Source organism: Melanotaenia boesemani, chromosome 13 (genome assembly GCF_017639745.1).
Source record: "Melanotaenia boesemani isolate fMelBoe1 chromosome 13, fMelBoe1.pri, whole genome shotgun sequence".
NCBI classification, from domain to species: domain Eukaryota; kingdom Metazoa; phylum Chordata; class Actinopteri; order Atheriniformes; family Melanotaeniidae; genus Melanotaenia; species Melanotaenia boesemani.
The window spans coordinates 8,502,951-8,519,926 of record NC_055694.1 but is presented as its reverse complement, the minus strand read 5'-3'; the positions used below and the strand labels follow the sequence as shown (position 1 = coordinate 8,519,926).

The 16,976-nt window shown below is 36.4% G+C and overlaps 1 protein-coding gene and 1 long non-coding RNA gene across 3 annotated transcripts in view; one reads left to right on the top strand and one right to left on the bottom strand.

Annotated features, from left to right (window-relative positions):
- The window catches only part of mitfb (melanocyte inducing transcription factor b), a 33,500-nt gene extending 21,999 nt beyond the window's left edge, over positions 1-11,501 (bottom strand). For both annotated transcript variants that reach the window (XM_042004627.1, XM_042004628.1), the window contains exon 1: positions 11,295-11,501. In XM_042004627.1, the coding sequence (XP_041860561.1) occupies positions 11,295-11,398 (104 nt within the window). In that variant the 5' untranslated portion in view covers positions 11,399-11,501. The remainder of the gene's footprint in view (positions 1-11,294) is intronic.
- Positions 2,791-3,623, top strand: LOC121652083. The gene is made up of 3 exons (XR_006012557.1): positions 2,791-2,835; positions 3,114-3,202; positions 3,293-3,623. It is a non-coding gene; the product is annotated as an uncharacterized LOC121652083 (long non-coding RNA).
- Positions 11,502-16,976: the final 5,475 nt, after the last annotated feature.

Genomic DNA, 16,976 nt, shown 5'->3' with positions numbered 1-16,976 from the left:
GTAGGCCTCCTTTTAAATGAAAGAGACATTTTGCGCGATTAATCGCAGCATGTCATGTCATTAATCGCGATTAAAAATTTTAATCGTTGCCCAGGACTAATTAAAACATAAAGAATTCCACAGATAGAGAGCTTCAACAGTAAAAAAAAGATCTCCCTTGGGTTTTGTAATTGGATGTGGAGGAACGGCTTACAATCTCCGATTACATTATCGATATTTTTATCCAATTTTTAAAATTATCTTTATTCATCAGTTAAGTAGATGAAATGTTTGGAGTTAAATTCAAGTGTAGTACTTGTGAATCATGCAGCTTTCAATATAAATAACAAAATTAAACAAAAGAAACAATAAAAAAAAAAAAGAGAAACAAACAAGCAAAACTGCCAAAGAGACAGCAACAACATTAATTATAGTAAAACACAGCTTGGCACTTTCAGAGAAAAATAACAAATGAACTGCTGAGCTCTGCAACATAAAAAGCCTGTACATCTATTAAGACAAGAACAGTGCATTATTGATGGATCATTTTCCTGGAAAAGATAAAAACACTTCAGAAGACCCTGCTGTATGAATAACACTCTCCAGGAAGTAGGTAGGTATATCATTATCCAAATCCATCATAAGCAGAAAACCTTGCACAATATATATATATATATATATATATATTGTGCAAGGTTATATATATATATATATATATATATATAAATATAGGAGCATGTAAGGGTAAAGAGGTGGGTTTTTGCAATGGCTGCAGAGAATTACTCCCCTGATCTAATCTTTATAAAGCTGCGTATCATTTGCTGAAGACAAAACTAAAGCAGAAAGAAGCACAAGCAAACAACTGGAGAAAGCAGCACTACACACCTGGCAAGCTATCACAAAGTAATAAAACAGCTCTTTAATGATGTCCATGAGCTCCAGACTTCAGGACATCACTGCATGCTGATCAATTTATCTGTGGTCTTTCATTTGTCTCATTAAATCTCAGAACAGGGCTGTACTCATTCAAATTATATATTAGTTAAGATCAAACCCAACATATCCTGCTGTTACATTTATCATAATTCATTAATATGCCAAATATTATTCTGAAGTAATGAAAACTTTTACTTTTGCCAATGCATTAACTTTGTAATGTTAATGTTAATAAACACTTTGCACTACATTGTCTTTTATTATTCTCAGCATTTAATCACTAGTTTTATTCTATTTAAGAAGTGTGTTCTTTAAACTTTCTTTGACCTTTCATGTTTTTTTCCTAGTTTAATCTTGTATACTTTTATGTTTTTCATTTTTTGTAATATTTAATTTTTTTCCCCTTTGTCTAATGTCCATAGTAACTGGGTAGAGCACCCACAATTTATTTTTTTTAACTGACACTGTACAATCTCTTTTACGTCTATTAGTATCAAGGAGAAAATACGTTGTAGTTCATATTTTGTACAAGTAGTTCATCCTAAACATGAGCAAGGTGACTAATATACAGTGAAGGGTGTATTTTGATGATAAAACACTTAAAGATCTGCAAACATAAAGTAACAGAGATATTGTTCTTTTCACTAAAAACAATCTCTGCAAAGGAATTTTGTCGGCTGCTCCTTCAGTTTAAACCGCGCATCATCCCAAAGACATGAAGCAATGTTAGTGTTTCAGTAGTGCTGGTAGCCACTCTATGCTTTAAACATCTTCACACCCCTCCAGACAATCAGAGAAAAAACACATTCTTTGTCAACACAAACACAACAACAACCCGAAGGTGAAGCAGCAATTCCACATACAAAAGAGGAACTGTTAGTCTCCACCTCTCAGTCAGAGAAAATGCAGTCAAATATCTACTGGTTATGAAGTTTACTTTCATGGTTTAGCATGCTAGCATGATAAACTAACTTGGTAACTGCCTACAGCTGCAAACAGTTGTTTTAAGCTTTGGATAAGCCAGCTGTCAATGATGCAAATCCATTAAACAATTCTGTTTTTTTTTTGTTTCTCTATTTTTTTTAAGTGTGATGATGGTTATGTACCAGAGGAGATATTCTATGGATATGTTGTCCCTCTTGTGGACAACATATAATGGTGACACTTGAGCATAGATTGAATATATCTCAATGATTAACATCATAACCTCCCAATGTTTGTGTGTTTGGCATTTTACACTGCATTTTCTTTGAAATGTCTTATACCAATATCATATTTTTTTACTTGATTTGAAATATCTGCTTCGAAATAATATTTAATAAAGCAAAGTACCTAAAATCAATTTTACAATGATCACATTACAAAACAATGGAAAGTTTGACTGCATTTCCTTGACAGAGCTAAGGTTTATTTATAGCTGGTTTATCATGTGATAGAGTTTGCTATATTGTAGATTATGAGCTGAAACAAAAGAGACCCTCAGAGTTTCTGTCTCTCTCTAAGCTTATTCATTTTCACTGTTTGGTGGAATTTTACCAGACAGACCACTGAAACACATAACAAGCTCTTTTGTCCATTTTTAACCTTTTCAATCTTGTGTGTGTGCCCACCTCCTCTCTGGGTTGTGTGTATCTTGAAGAGGAAAGAGAGAGAGAGAAAAAAAAACAAAACAAAAAACAAAAACAATGGCTGTACAGTCTTTAAGAGCCCCACCCACCACATCTCATGATTCGTCTAATTGTGCTCACTATGCTGCTCCATCATATCCACCATTAGTCAAAGAGTCAGAGCTGGAACTGATGCAGGTTTTAAGGACACACAGCAGCCTAACAGTAGCATGAAGCAATTTTGTATTTAGGGAAGAGAGGGTGACTGGGACAACAAAACTCTGGTCAGAGCTAAAACTCTGAGCTGTTAAAGGTAAACAATCTGCCATGCAGACGCTGTGCACCCCTGTTATTGACTGCTTTGCACACTTCTAGCCAAGTTAAGAAAAATTAAAAAATTTAAGAAAAAAAACTCATATTAACACTTAATTTTAAGAAGATATTTTAGTTGTAACTTCTAATATAAACATTCTTATTTAATTAGTAACTGTAAAAATGTGAATAATAAATCAATAACTAACTGCAAACCACATTAAACACTATTTGCACAATGAAAACTCTTGCAAAGTTTTGATTGTATCTACTTTCCAGACACTGTCCCTGATTTGTACATTAAGTGTTGCACACACATATACAGACTCAACGTCTCTTCTTACTTCATGGCAACAATATCACAGATGGTGAGGAGCCATACTCACAGACAGTCAAATGAGCAGGGTCTGTACACTTGCACTTCTACGGCCTCCATATTTGTTTGTTTTTCCCTGAAGGTGCACCACCCGCCCTTGGAGAGCAGTGAAAGTCATGCTGGTGGTGCAGAGCTGAAAGTGTGTCAGAGGGGGGAGGCTCCAGGGCCCGGCCTGGAATCTCCAATCGCCTCACAGAGTCCTAGGCAGAGGACCAGCCCTGCGCAGAGCAACAGCAGAGGAAAAGAGAAGGCCAGTGCCCACTGGAAACACACCATCCATCAGCACGCTGTGTAAAACCACACAGATAGTGTTTCACTTAGAAACACGTGTCGACCGGAAGCTGCAGTCGCCGTCGTGTGAAATCGTTGTAATCTCCAATATGTCACAGGCAAATAAAGACTGCTTGTTTTAATCTGTGTGAGGATGCATTTCTCTAACCAAGACAAAAAACTGGATTTTATTCATGAATGCATATTGTTCATTCACTTTAATGTCTGAATGTAAGTAAGGCATGGTTTCGAGTTTGACATTAGAAAGTTACACATGAGAAAGTACATCACAACTATTTTATCATTTTTACACATCAAGGCATCTTACCTAAAAAAACATCCCCAGAGGCTTAGACATTTTCTAACCTCTACCTGGAGCTACGTTTATATTTCTGAGTTTGTTGTACTTTCTCTAACACGGTTTGTTTTCCATTGGGGTTGCATTTCTTAGTGTGTATAAGAGTGTAGGGGGGTTTTGTGATAATACAATAACATTATCAATAGATAAGAGCAATGTAAAAGGACAAACTGGTGCAATATTAAAAACTGCCAAAAAAAAAAAAAGCTGCTAAAATACAGCTCTGCAAAGGGATTGCTTCTGACCGTTCTGCCTCATTTTTGTTCCCACTGAAACAAACAAATAATCCTCCTCTCAAACTACACAAAAATCTTGCTCCAAATACATCTCTGGGATTCTGAAAGCACTTTGCTGGAACTGGCATCAGGCCCTGGAATCAGTGACCAACAAGCAAATCAATGATAATGGGAAGCAGCATGTCTAGACCATCAATTATGTACAGTAGTCCTTGTACCAAAGCCGTGCAGTAAAACATTTTCCAAAACACAAACTAACAACAACAACAGTGGCAAGAAAACAGTCAAATAACTGCAAATTATTAGGTAAATGTTCTGAAAAACCATGTAAGAGAAACTCCTTGGTCCGACGATTTCAAATAAAGAAAACCATCTGTCTAACAGCAAGCAGAAACTGCTTTTAATATCTAATAATTAGGGTTGAAATTCTCTAATATGAATTAGAAAACAGTTTTGAACATGAAAGGTGTAATAGCATCAATACCCAAACCCCCATATCAATTTAAATGCAAAACCAGTATAGTTAAAGGTTAAATTGGGAGGGAGGGGTTGTAATAAAAAAATAAGAAAGGTTTCTAAAGGTTGCGTTATTGTCTCTTTTTAATGCCGATTAAAGATTTCTGTATCAGTTCAGATTAAAACTCAAGAGTTTTCTTGTAAGATTTCAAGAAAAACAACATAGTGTTTACTGTTGGTAAACTGCAGGGCTGTAAAGATGAACTGATACGAATTTGACAGCAATTGCAATATTAAAGGTAACAATGACACATGGACCAATTTAAATGTACCATTATCTGCTCAGTGGACTCCACTGTTAAAAACTGGTGTGGTAATAAAGATCTGAACAAAATCTGGCAAGGTGTGATGGTGAATCCCTGCATGCTAACAGGGAGCACTAACAGCAAAAGCCAAAAATTCTTTAGATAAATACAAAGATTTTAAAGACTTTTTCTACCACAACTGGCCACATGTTCATGAGATCAAGTAATTTCAGCATATATGGTCCAGTTCATTTCTAAGGCCTTGGTGGTTGGTTTTTATTACATGAAACTTCACAGAGCTTCGGTAAAATATGCAAAAAAGACTATTAATGTTTACAGGAAATATTGAAGCAAAGAATGAAGTAAAGACTATGAAATGCATTTTTTTCATGAACAATAAAATACTAAAAAACACTTGTGATTCTCAGCTTTATCCATTAAAAAATAAATAAATAAAAAAATAACGATATTTAGCCGATGCAAAAAATGACTGATAGGCTGATTAAATTTAGAACAGAAAAGTATTATTTACATTAAAATGTTAAAAACTATCAGAGGATGCCCTCTGTTGTCCCAAATTGCTCTATCTATGTATTGTCCCTGGTTCATACAGCCTTCTGTGTAATTACATACATATGGATCATCTGCCAGAGATATGCTGTATACCCCGACCAATATCAAACCTTACACATAGAAAAAAGACAAATATATGTTACAGAAAATAACTAATAAACCCATAACTATTGAAAAATTTCTCTCCAAAAGCCTGTTTAAATTGTAGACAAAAATAAGAGTGCCTGTATTGTAAATTATTATTTCCACAAGGTTTTAAGATATTTTATTATTTCTATTGCGTGTGAATATAATAGAAAATGTTTAAAAATCTGTTAAAACATCTAATATAAATTGTCTATTTGATGTTATACAGCAGGGCTACTGAATTCAGTCTGACGAGAGCTGCAGTTCTGCAGGTTTTCAATGTTTCCCTGCTCCAACACACCTTAAATGGATCCAACATCCTAAGAAGTTCTGCATAATGACTCATTATGAGTTAGGTGTGTTGGAGCAGGAATACATTGAAAAACCTGCAGGGCTGCAGCCCTTGTGGGACTGAATTCATTAGTCTTGTTATGCAGTATATACTGTACTGAACAATACATTACACAATAAAGTAGGAGTGCCCTGCAGTAGTAGTGTTGAAAATGTCCTAAAACAATTCTTACACCCATAGCTGGAAACTTTAAATGTAATTTTTATCTTCTAAGTGACGATCAAAATATGCGTTTCTTATGAAATAGTCATTTTCTCTCAATGCTGCTAAACAATGAAGTACTTTTGTTATTACATTTGCTCAAAATAGTCACTACACCATTGTATCATTCACATTAAAATTAAATTAAAATTATCTATAAATTAATATAAAAAAAAAATCCTAGAAATGAGGGCAGGCTGTTAGAGCATGATGAGCTAATCAGGTTCTTTGCTTGGTAATTCCAGGAAACCAGGACTTGTTGGGATAACTTCAAGTTGCTGGGTCTTATTTCTGTAATTAGGTTCTGTGCCCCTCTTAATTCTCCTCACTAGCTTTCAGCTGGACGGCTCCTATCTTCCCTCTGCACTTTAACAAGTAGTGAACAGCGCGTCCAAGGTCAGTCAGAAGGTGGACATTGCATACCGTCCTACAGCAGGCTGAAGGAGTGCAAGGTTTTCCAAGTTCATTTAAATAAGGATGTAGTAGTAACGCAACAAAGAGGCTTTTCCTGTAACTCTTTAGAAGGAATTGCCCTCGGTATTGCTTGAAGGTGAAAATAACAGACATTCAACACATTCTTGCATTGGAAAAAGACCATGTTAATGATTCACAGCTGAAAAACACCAGTTAACATTTTTACAAACAGCGACCATTCAAAAATGAACGTTACAGTGTGTTTACCTAAAGAAAAAATTAAAAGAAAATCTATGTCATCTGTAGGGGTTGACAGATGGGATCATTTCAGCAGCTACTCAGGTTTATTCTTTGTGTCTGAGAAATGGATACTCACAGTATGCCTACAACAATATAGACCTGATTTTTTTTAGTTAAAATACCAAAGATTCACATATTCCAGCTTCTGGATTGTGATAATTTGCAGATTCATTTATTTTTGTTATATTAAAAGTGACCTTTACAATTCATAGATAACTAACTCCAAACCATCATCAGCTTTTTTTTCTAGTAGTACTAAAGGCATCATGCAACAGTGCCTTATATAGCTGAACCACTTTTGTGATAATTAAAAAGTCCTAATGAAAGAGCTAAAAGTATGGGAAAGTATTTAGTTTTTAGTGTTGATGCAGTTCCCTGTGGTCACCATCAGAGGCAGACAAAGATCACAAGTCAATAACGGCAACTATGACGCAAAAGATAGATTTATGCATGAAGGAGCCAAAGACGGGGTTCAGAGGCAGGACATGCTGCGCAGACTGTGTTTTACGCCGACCACAACACCTGTCTGTGTCATTTAGCACGTCGGTCTCTCTTAGATCACAGATGAAACTGTGCGGACTCTTTGGCATCTCTGTCTGGTACTCCCCCCAGGAGCAACCGGCCCCCAATGCAAACTTTATTAACCTTTGACTCTGCTCTCTGTCTCATGCAGTCTGCTTAGGTTTTATGAAATATCCATCCATTCATTTTCTACACTGCTTATTCCAATTCAGGAGCTTATCCCAACAGTTACTAGTCGAAAGGCAGGGTACACCCTGGACATGTTGCCAGTCCATTGCACTTATGAAATATCTATTTAGAAAATAGATTTTCTGTTTATAATTTTCCTAAATATGAAAGATGACCTAAACCTTTAGCCATTCTGCAAAATTAACATCAACAATATTCTTCTATATTTGGTTGTGTTCAAACCTGCTCCTGAGCCAGTCATACCAAAACAAGATCTGATCTTTAGAGGCAGATAAGGGTTAAGAAAGCATTTTTTCTTCTTGAAGTGTGCTGTAGTTCCTTTGCAAATAATTTAAATAAAAATGAAAACTATACAAATCAGTTAAAAGTAAAGCTCTGAGCTAGAGTGGCTAAGATAAAAAACAAGATGTCTGACGATGAAACATGACTCTAAAGCCCTTCTGACACATGAGATGTGTAACATTAATGCCTTCATCATTTAGCTCGTCACACATTAATCATTTTAATGTAAATGTTCATCTCCTTTCATTCAGACATGCTGGTGAAAGTGATGATAAAAGCAATATTTCTAATTCACACAACATTCAATAGTGTATAAAGGGTACAGTCACAGATTTTTCTAATGTTATATTGCTGTAACTGTTCCTATTAAAGTGCTGAGCGTGCAGTGGTTTCAGGGAAAGCCAGTGATGGATGTGGAGAGAAGCGGCTGAAAATATCAGTTTTCTACATGTATAAGCTTACTAAACAATCACTGTTATACTTGAGAGGGGTTAGTTGCATTAAAGGCGCAAAATTAAAGGTCAATGAAAGAAACTTAATATATCATTAAAGCTATATTTCTAATGGTATATAACCACTTTACTAAATAGCTGTTATGTTTTTATTCTCTTGGAATGAGCCATTTTTATCTACTTGCTATGGGTACACATACATGGCAGCTGCCATATTTGTGCGACCATTTTACTACAGTGTCTCTAAATGGACAAATAACTGTCAGTGATGTGAGAACTCTGAGCTTAAAAACTGCAGTACTGGCTTTGTTTTATAGGTGTTAGAGCTCTGTTTGTGACAAATACTGCTTTAAAATCCACATAGAAGAAGACGGTATACATGTACACAGTTTTGAAGTAGTTACCTGTAGTGCAGTTATTGCAGTGGGATTATTGAGCGAAATTTATTTTAAATATACCAAAAAGTAACAATGGATTAAATGAGTGGTGCCTGTGTTTGTCACACTAAACCAACACATCACCACAGTTAATGAGATTCCTCTCCTCAAAATATAACTGAATTTTATGTTTGTACCATATTTGTAAAATGTACAGTGTTTGTGTTAGAGCATTTAATTAATTGGCTGCAATCAGAGTGTAAAGGGGATTTTAAATAACATAGTAAAAAATGCTCATGGAAAACATCTCCTACCTTACCTTTAATTTTCCTTCAGCTTACTACATACATTAAAAAGCACAAGTCTGTCTTCTAAAACTTTTACCCTAAGTTTGATTTTGGATGCAAAAAAATACCCAACTCACAGTTTAAGATCTAACACTTCAGCTGCTAAATTTATGCAGCTTATTTACACTGCATAGAAGACTAGTTCACTGTCTGTTTCACATCTATTTAATGGCACAAAAAGTCTGGCACATCAGCATGAAGCAGTCAAGTGTGCATTATCAAACTGCTTCAGAGACAGCAAGCAAAAGAAACAGATCTGCAAAGGCTGAGATGGCACTGTCACACCTTTAGATTTCTAATTTAGAATGAGCTGAGGCAGCTATTTCAAGACATCAGTCAATTATCAATAAGACTAATTATATCCAGTGTTTGCAATAATGCCTCACAACACAGTCATCGTGACTATTATTATGCTGGATCATCCTCATGTGATGGGAAGAGGAAGTGGGATACATTCATTTGAAACAAACAAAGATTTAAACAACCTGACATATTTAAATCAAGCGAAACAATCCACTCAGAAACTTCTGTTAGACTGGGATTCATTGCAGCGACAGCCTTGCCTGCAGCCACACAGCACAGCTCAGACTCAGCCCATGTGTGTGTAACAGTGTAATGACATTTTCACTAATGAAGAAATTGAAGACATTAGTTTGAAAAATGCAGAACTGGGTTAAAGGTTAGGACTGTGCAGGATGGTTCTTTTCTTTTCAGAGAGAGAGAGAGAGAGAAGGAGATAGACTACCAATCCATAGCAAAATATGGAGAACGAGAAGGAGAAAAGCAACAGCAGGGAAATCTGCTTTGTCTGAAGACAGTAGTGTACTGTCCCATGTCTGTCTAGCCCTGACAATGAGACTGCACTTATTACTTCTAAACAGAGGGCCGTTGACACAAGAAAAATAAAATCTGACACTGCTTTGTTAATACATGGATTAGTCATCATTATCACAGCTTTCCAGCTATGTCAAAACTCATAAGTGTTTCATTGTGCATCAAACTCCCCCAGAGAAAAGTCATATTATTGCATTAGAAGTTAAAAATAGGGCCATGCTGCTAATTATCTATGTTTAGTACACATTTCATAACTCAAGTCAAAATGCTTCACAGTCATTAAGTTCTAAGATTAGACAAATCACTGTCAGTCAAGTCAAGATGTCCTTCTACCTTTTCCTTATACAAAAAGCGTGGTATTCTTGGGAAGTGTTTACTAAGAAACAAGAAACTCTGTGTTTCATTTATGATGTGCTGCTGGCACAGCTGCTTCTGCCTGATTCCACAACAAGTATCTCCTAGATTTTTTTCAGAAACACAGTTAAGAGCAAAATGACTTTTTCTCATTAACTCTCATTACGACAGCAAATGAGCAAGTTTTTCCAAAATACTGAACAAATCCTTTAAAATAAACCTCTAACCTCATCACGGACCATTTTAACTCCATTACAATGATAGTATTTTAACACAGAGAGACACATAGGACATCATGCTCACTGTGCAGCACTTTCAGAAAAAGGGTGAAAGGTGAAAATCAGACCACACAGACCTGACTCAGCAAAGTGTAGACTGTTTGGATAGGCCTCAGAGGACCAAAGCTGGAAATTTGGTCAGTCCTGCAGAGGGGTTGTGTTTTTGTTAATGCAGCACTTTCTTGAACTTTCACTTTAGTTTAAAACTATAAATGAAGTTAATAAATCAGCCTAACATTAAATTAATGGTGGGTTGCGGTTAGAACTACTTGTGTTGTTTCTGGTTGCTGATTTATTTAGTTGGTGTAGATAACTTTTACCCAGTTGAAAAAAGCCACATCTAGATTTTTTTAATCTCAGTTTTCCTTTCTAATACATACATCCATTTGACAAATTATTATCTTAAAAAATGCAATGTTTTGATACATTTTCCCCCCCTATGGCTGCTGATATAATGCAAAGTTTCGCATAAAAATCTCAGAAGATCTTCACTGAAATAAATTACATCCCTCCTTCCATTCTGTTTTAGCTATAAACCATCAACACAGATGAGGCTGAGCAGCATCTCACTAAACTCTGACTGTCTGCTCCTGTACAAGCTAATATTTGAAGTTGATGTGGACAAGACAACACCCAAATGTTGCATAACTTCATGCCTGCATGATAACCATACAGAATGAGAGGCAACTTCAGCCCCACTCCAGAGACCAGCGCTGGGACCAGCACCAGCGACATCACCGGGGAAGCCTCAGCCATGCTCGGCCTCCGGACAACTCTCAGATCTGCGGCGCAATTATCACCTAAACACCAAAACCACTCCTGCGTGGGAAATAACTGTCCACAGACCAAAGAACTGACCTGTTTTTCAGTGGCTGACTCTTCAGTTCGTAGTACGTTTTGGGCTCGTCTTGAAAATCCTCCCCGACATCGAAGTCAGCTACAATTCCCGATTCGGACTGCATAGTTGCAGGTGTCAACTTTTGACAAACAATAAACGTTAAAAAATAAAAACTGCCGGACGATGTTTGTGCCGCTGTACTTCTTTGAGTACCAACCAACTGTCAACGCAAGCCTCCTCTGTCCAGGACCCGGAGCTCTGTAGTCCTCCACAGCAGCTAGCACGTTGGGGCTAACGAGCTACTAGAGTCAAAGAAACTACAAATACCAAAATGCATCCGCGCTGTCAATGTCAGCATGGTTTTGATTGGCTGCAACACCCTTGGGGCATTTACCTAGCTTACACAGTCTAATTGAAGTGTCAACTTTTCAGTCTAATTTTAATTTCCATAAGACACCACACCACCGTGCAGCTAGCACCGCAGCCTCACAGCAAGAAGGTCGCCGGTTCGAGCCTCGGCGGGGGTGAGGTTCGAACCTGGGGGGCGGTGGCCTTTCTGTGTGGAGTTTGCATGTTCTCCCCGTGTATGGCGTGGGTTCTCTCCGGGTTCTCCGGCTTCCTCCCACCGTCCAAAGAAATGCATGATAGGTTAATTGGTTATTCTAAATTCTCCCTAGGAGAGAGTGTGCGTGTGAATGGTTGTTTGTCTATCTGTGTTGGCCCTGCGATGGACTGGTGACCTGTCCAGGGTGTACCCTGCCTCTCACCTGTTAAAATGCTGGGATAGTCTCCAGCTCACCCGCGACCCGTCATGGAACAAGCGGTCAAGATAATGAATGAATGAATGAATGAATGAATGAATGAATGAAATATATATTTTTTAAAATTATTATTCACCATGAAAATCTTATTAATTAGATAATAAAAAAAATATTTCAGATATTAAAGCTGCTAAAAACTAAACAAAAGGAAGCAGTGTGCAAACAACTAAACAATTGTGGACAATGAAATACACCCCATATTTTAGCAGCCATAAATCGAAGTAACCGTCTTATGTGTGGCTGTATCTGTTTATTGAGTTGCTGTGGAGGATCAATGAGAGAGACTGGTAACGGTCTTCTTTTCAAATTTGCTTAAATTCATTGAGGTTTGAGGTTCGAGGTTCATTTGAGTCTACAATACTTTGATAAACAAAGGACTTGACGTTCTGCTCAGCTGCCTAGGTTCTGTTACTGCAGTGCAAGTCCAAATCTTTATTAATGGAGAGCCGTGCATAAAGACCAAACATCTTAACTCTGGTTTCAGCAGCCAAATACATTGCTTTTTTTTTTTTTTTTTTTTTTTTTTTGTGTGTGTGTGTGTGTTTATTGTCATGAGCTAACATAACGAGTCTGAGATGTAGCTCTTGGGCATTTTATAATTTCTCTGATCATCACACAATCTGACTGTGGGGTAAACCTGCTGAGATGTCCAATTCAGGGAAGCGTGGCAGTTAACTTGGATGCTTTTCATCTGTGAGTATTCAATATCACTGTTGAAAGACTTAAAATTGTTGGATTACTACTTCATAACTCTTTCCAGATTGATGAGCAGCAACTGCTGCTTCTCTTAGATCATTGCTGACATCTTTCCCCCTTGACATTATGTTAACAGACACCTGAATACTACAGACCGCAAATAGCCTAAATGTAAGCTTCTCTAGAGGTGCTCACACTTACTGATAATCAATTAATCTACTGTATTGGGTTATAACCACCTGCTCCTACTCTCCAAATTCCTATAGAATTGTCTACTTATTTTTTCACACAGTGTTTCTGCAATTCACCTCAGGTTTTCTTAAATAAATAATGATATGGCATAATATGATGTGAAATGCTGTTTATCTGAGGCTTTATTTATCCAAATTCAAGACCTTTAACAACCAGAATTATATATATATATTGTCCTGATGCATAAAACCTTTGAAATGAAAAAGGGTATAGTTTATTTTTGATATGACAGCATTCAGAATGTTAATGTTTTCTGAATGAAAATTAATCAAGCTGTATTTATGACTCTGAAATCCATTTCTTATTTGTGAAAACACATTTAGAACAATTTCATGACAGAATGAGATCAACACAGAGTCAAGTGTTATAATTATTATGCCTAGAGGATTAAACTCTTTAAGATGCATGTGTAGATTGACATTGAAAACCACTGCAGACTCAAAGTATGAATCAGCCACTGATGATGTCATGCTCAGTCATTAAAAAGATTGAAAATGACATCATGAGGGCAAACTAAGGATAGACTGTATCTGTTTGAAAGATGTTGCTCAGGACCAAATGTTCACATTTGCATAAAAACAGCACAAATAATTTAAATCCCTTGCACTGACTGAATTAACTCAAACTATTTAAGGTAGTTTATGAAACAGACATGAAGACTCTTTCTATCCTTACGCATCTGTTTTTCTTTCTCTTTTTAGGTTCAGAGACAGATATAACTTTGTTGCTATTCTCTTCAACAGCCCCATAATGTCCTCACTGCAAACCAAACCGTGCTTTTCTATTCCTTAACCTCTGCAGATGTACCCCTATCCACCACTTGGGGGCAGTATAATGCTAAGAAAGCCAGTGTTGTTAACCTACTGATGCAAAATGGAAATTTAGAGGCTCAATATGAGATAACTATAACCTCATCAACCTACTTAACTAGCCTATAGTATGGATTTTACTGCTGCAAATATAGTGCAGATGTGCTTCTACTGAAAAACCTCAAAATAAACCCTTAAACCTTATCATTTAAACTTGAGAAACATTGTCAGTATACAAGCAAAACTATTGCAGACACACCCACATTAAAAACTTATGCGCATTCAAAGCAGGAGATGAGATGCAAGTGCTGCAATGTTTTGTATTCGGTTAAAAAAGACAGCCTGACAAACAATAGATGAGACACACATACACACACATTATTCTGCGTGTTGTAGTTGGGTGAAGAGAAGCACTGGCTTCCCAGTGCCCCCCAGTTGTGGAAGACCCCCTGGAGTTTGTGGACTACAAAGCTCTTTGTGATTCCTCAAGTGGGCTCAGTATGTAAATATTTCATACTTCAGATTATTCTGTCTTGGATGCACAGTCCACGCAGAATATTAATCTGGTGTTACAAATATCCCAAAAGTATGAATATTGTGTTTTTCTTGAACCGAAGCATACTAAAAAGTAGTTCAGATAGCCTAAACCCATAAATACAATTAAGCTATTGTCTACCATTTCAACAAATCAAAACAGAGACTATTATAATTTTAACTGAAATGCTGGCTTTTTTTTAAAGAATTAAATTTCTTGCAAAACAAACTAATAATTAAAAAAAACTATTTATTTGTATATAGTACAGATAAAATATTAAAAGTACATGTAAAGATAACTAAGCCATAAACATTATAAGGCTATTAAACATATAAATAATCAATATAAAACATCTAATCATCATTTAAAATATATTGTATTTATAACTCAAGTTTCCGTCAGTGTATTATCTTATAATCATCTCCACTCCAACCAGCTAATTTTTCTCAATAAACATGCACCACGATAACAATTCTGTAATATAAAAAAATACTCTTCAGTTTAAAGCTTCTGCCAAAGAGTACATTTGGCTGCTTATTTAAACTGTTACACTTGACACAGGGTTGAAACAGCACACTGTTAGCTGCTTCACACAAATATCCACTATCATGCTGACCATGTACAAAAACAGAAATGAAAACAGGTGCATGATAACAAAGCCTATCACTGTGTAAACAGTGATGTGCAGAATTACCTTCATAATCACCAACAAGTGCAAACACTTCTGGTTAACAAGGAAACATGAATTGAAATGTTGTACAACAATAAAAGACAACTGTTCTGCTCAGGTGTGAACAAACATTTGCCTTTATCTTTGTTTTCAGGCGTCAACCCAGGAACTTAAAACCATCTGTCCCTGAGAGGTAATTGGACAGTTGTCAAAATGTGTGCTGGACACTCATAAACATGATAACTGCTTCATACTGATCAGTTTGCTCTGAGGAAAGAAAAACTTTATGCTAAACGAATCAACATAATTGCCAACTAGTTAATCTGTTTGAAAGGAATATTGGCGTTCTTACTGCCTATTTGGGTTTGAAATATTCTGCTTATAAAATCATTTTTACCTCTATTCATGTCAACTAAAATAACGACACTATTCTGTAACATTAGAGCGATGTTGGTAAATTTGACCAACTATGATATCATGTAAAAAACTCGGTTGTAATAAATGTCCAAAAACAGAGCACACAGTCTGTTGGGTATTGCCTTATTGATTTATGTATTTTTTCAAAGTTTCGATTAAAATACAAAGTTATTGTTTCTGGTTAATGCTGTATGTTACATGCCTCTTCTTCTTGTCCTTTTTTTAAATCTATGAACAGTGTGGGGGCATTTGCATGAAGCTTCTGCCAACCAGGATCTGACTGTGTTTAAAAGCTGTATGCACAGTCAACACTGCATTAAAATACAAGCACACATCTCACATTACACAGTTAACTACATGCAGTAGATTGAAAAATGTGCAAAATTATTAAAAAGATGACTTGAGGAGCACGTTGTGCTACCTTTTTTTAAATTTGTTTTTATAAACAGTTCATTAAGTGTTTGTATTGCTGCAGTTGCAAAAATTAGTTGAACTATTTAGTGTCCCAGTTCCCAGAATGGATTAAAATTACAGTTTGCCATTGATGACAAAACTTGAATTGCTAATGAGGGTAAAAAGGGTAATGAGGGAATCCTGCTCTTTTGTTTTTGTGAGCATTTTTCTTTAAGGAAGAGACTCGCAGGACAGATGGTTTGGGGGGATCTTAATGAGATGCTTATTCATGTATGATGTCAGAAGTCCAAGAGCAAGAGGCTGGTGTGGTGGGGGCTCCAAGGGGAAGCATGGCACTGTTGACAGGTTACAGGATTTTCTGCCTGCTGCTGTGACCCTGAAGTTGTGTGATTTTTTTTTCTTTTAAAGCTAGTAAAATAAATATAATTGTGGAACATGTGGTATCTTCTTCTTTTGGAAAACTACCAGCTGAGTAAGACTAAAAGGAGCAATGAATATTTTAGCAGTGTCGTCACTCCTGAGCAGTAATGAATAGCATGGTTCAGCAACAATGTGTCATGTTCATCTTCAGGATGTTGGCTTATGTGTAAAATGATATAACAGTACAGTAGCAGCTGGTGTGATGGTGTAATAAGAGGCACCAAACTGGTTTTTATATTATATTTGCTTAGCATCTGCATAACAGGTTGAGCTAGATGTGACTTTTTAAAGTCTATGAAAAGTTTTTATATATGGACTTGGGCAACATGTAAATGTGCTTTTTGCAAACACTGAATTTGACCCACATTGCAGCTAGGTCAGCTTGTTTGAGCTGTAAGGGGTTTCAAACATGGTGCTAAAAATAAGCCCCGGAGTCCAGATCATACGCCAAATATCTTTATATGCTTCTACAGTGTCAGCGCTCATTAGTAAATCGAATTTGCCTACAGCTAGTGAGGAAGATCGAAAGTACAAGAATAAAATTCAAGATGGTTAAGTGCACATTTCTTATGTTTTGTAACTTTTGTCTCACATGCTACAACCATCAACAAGTCATATTAAGAGATGTTTATATATTGTCAATGGAACCCATCAATGCACAAAAAAAA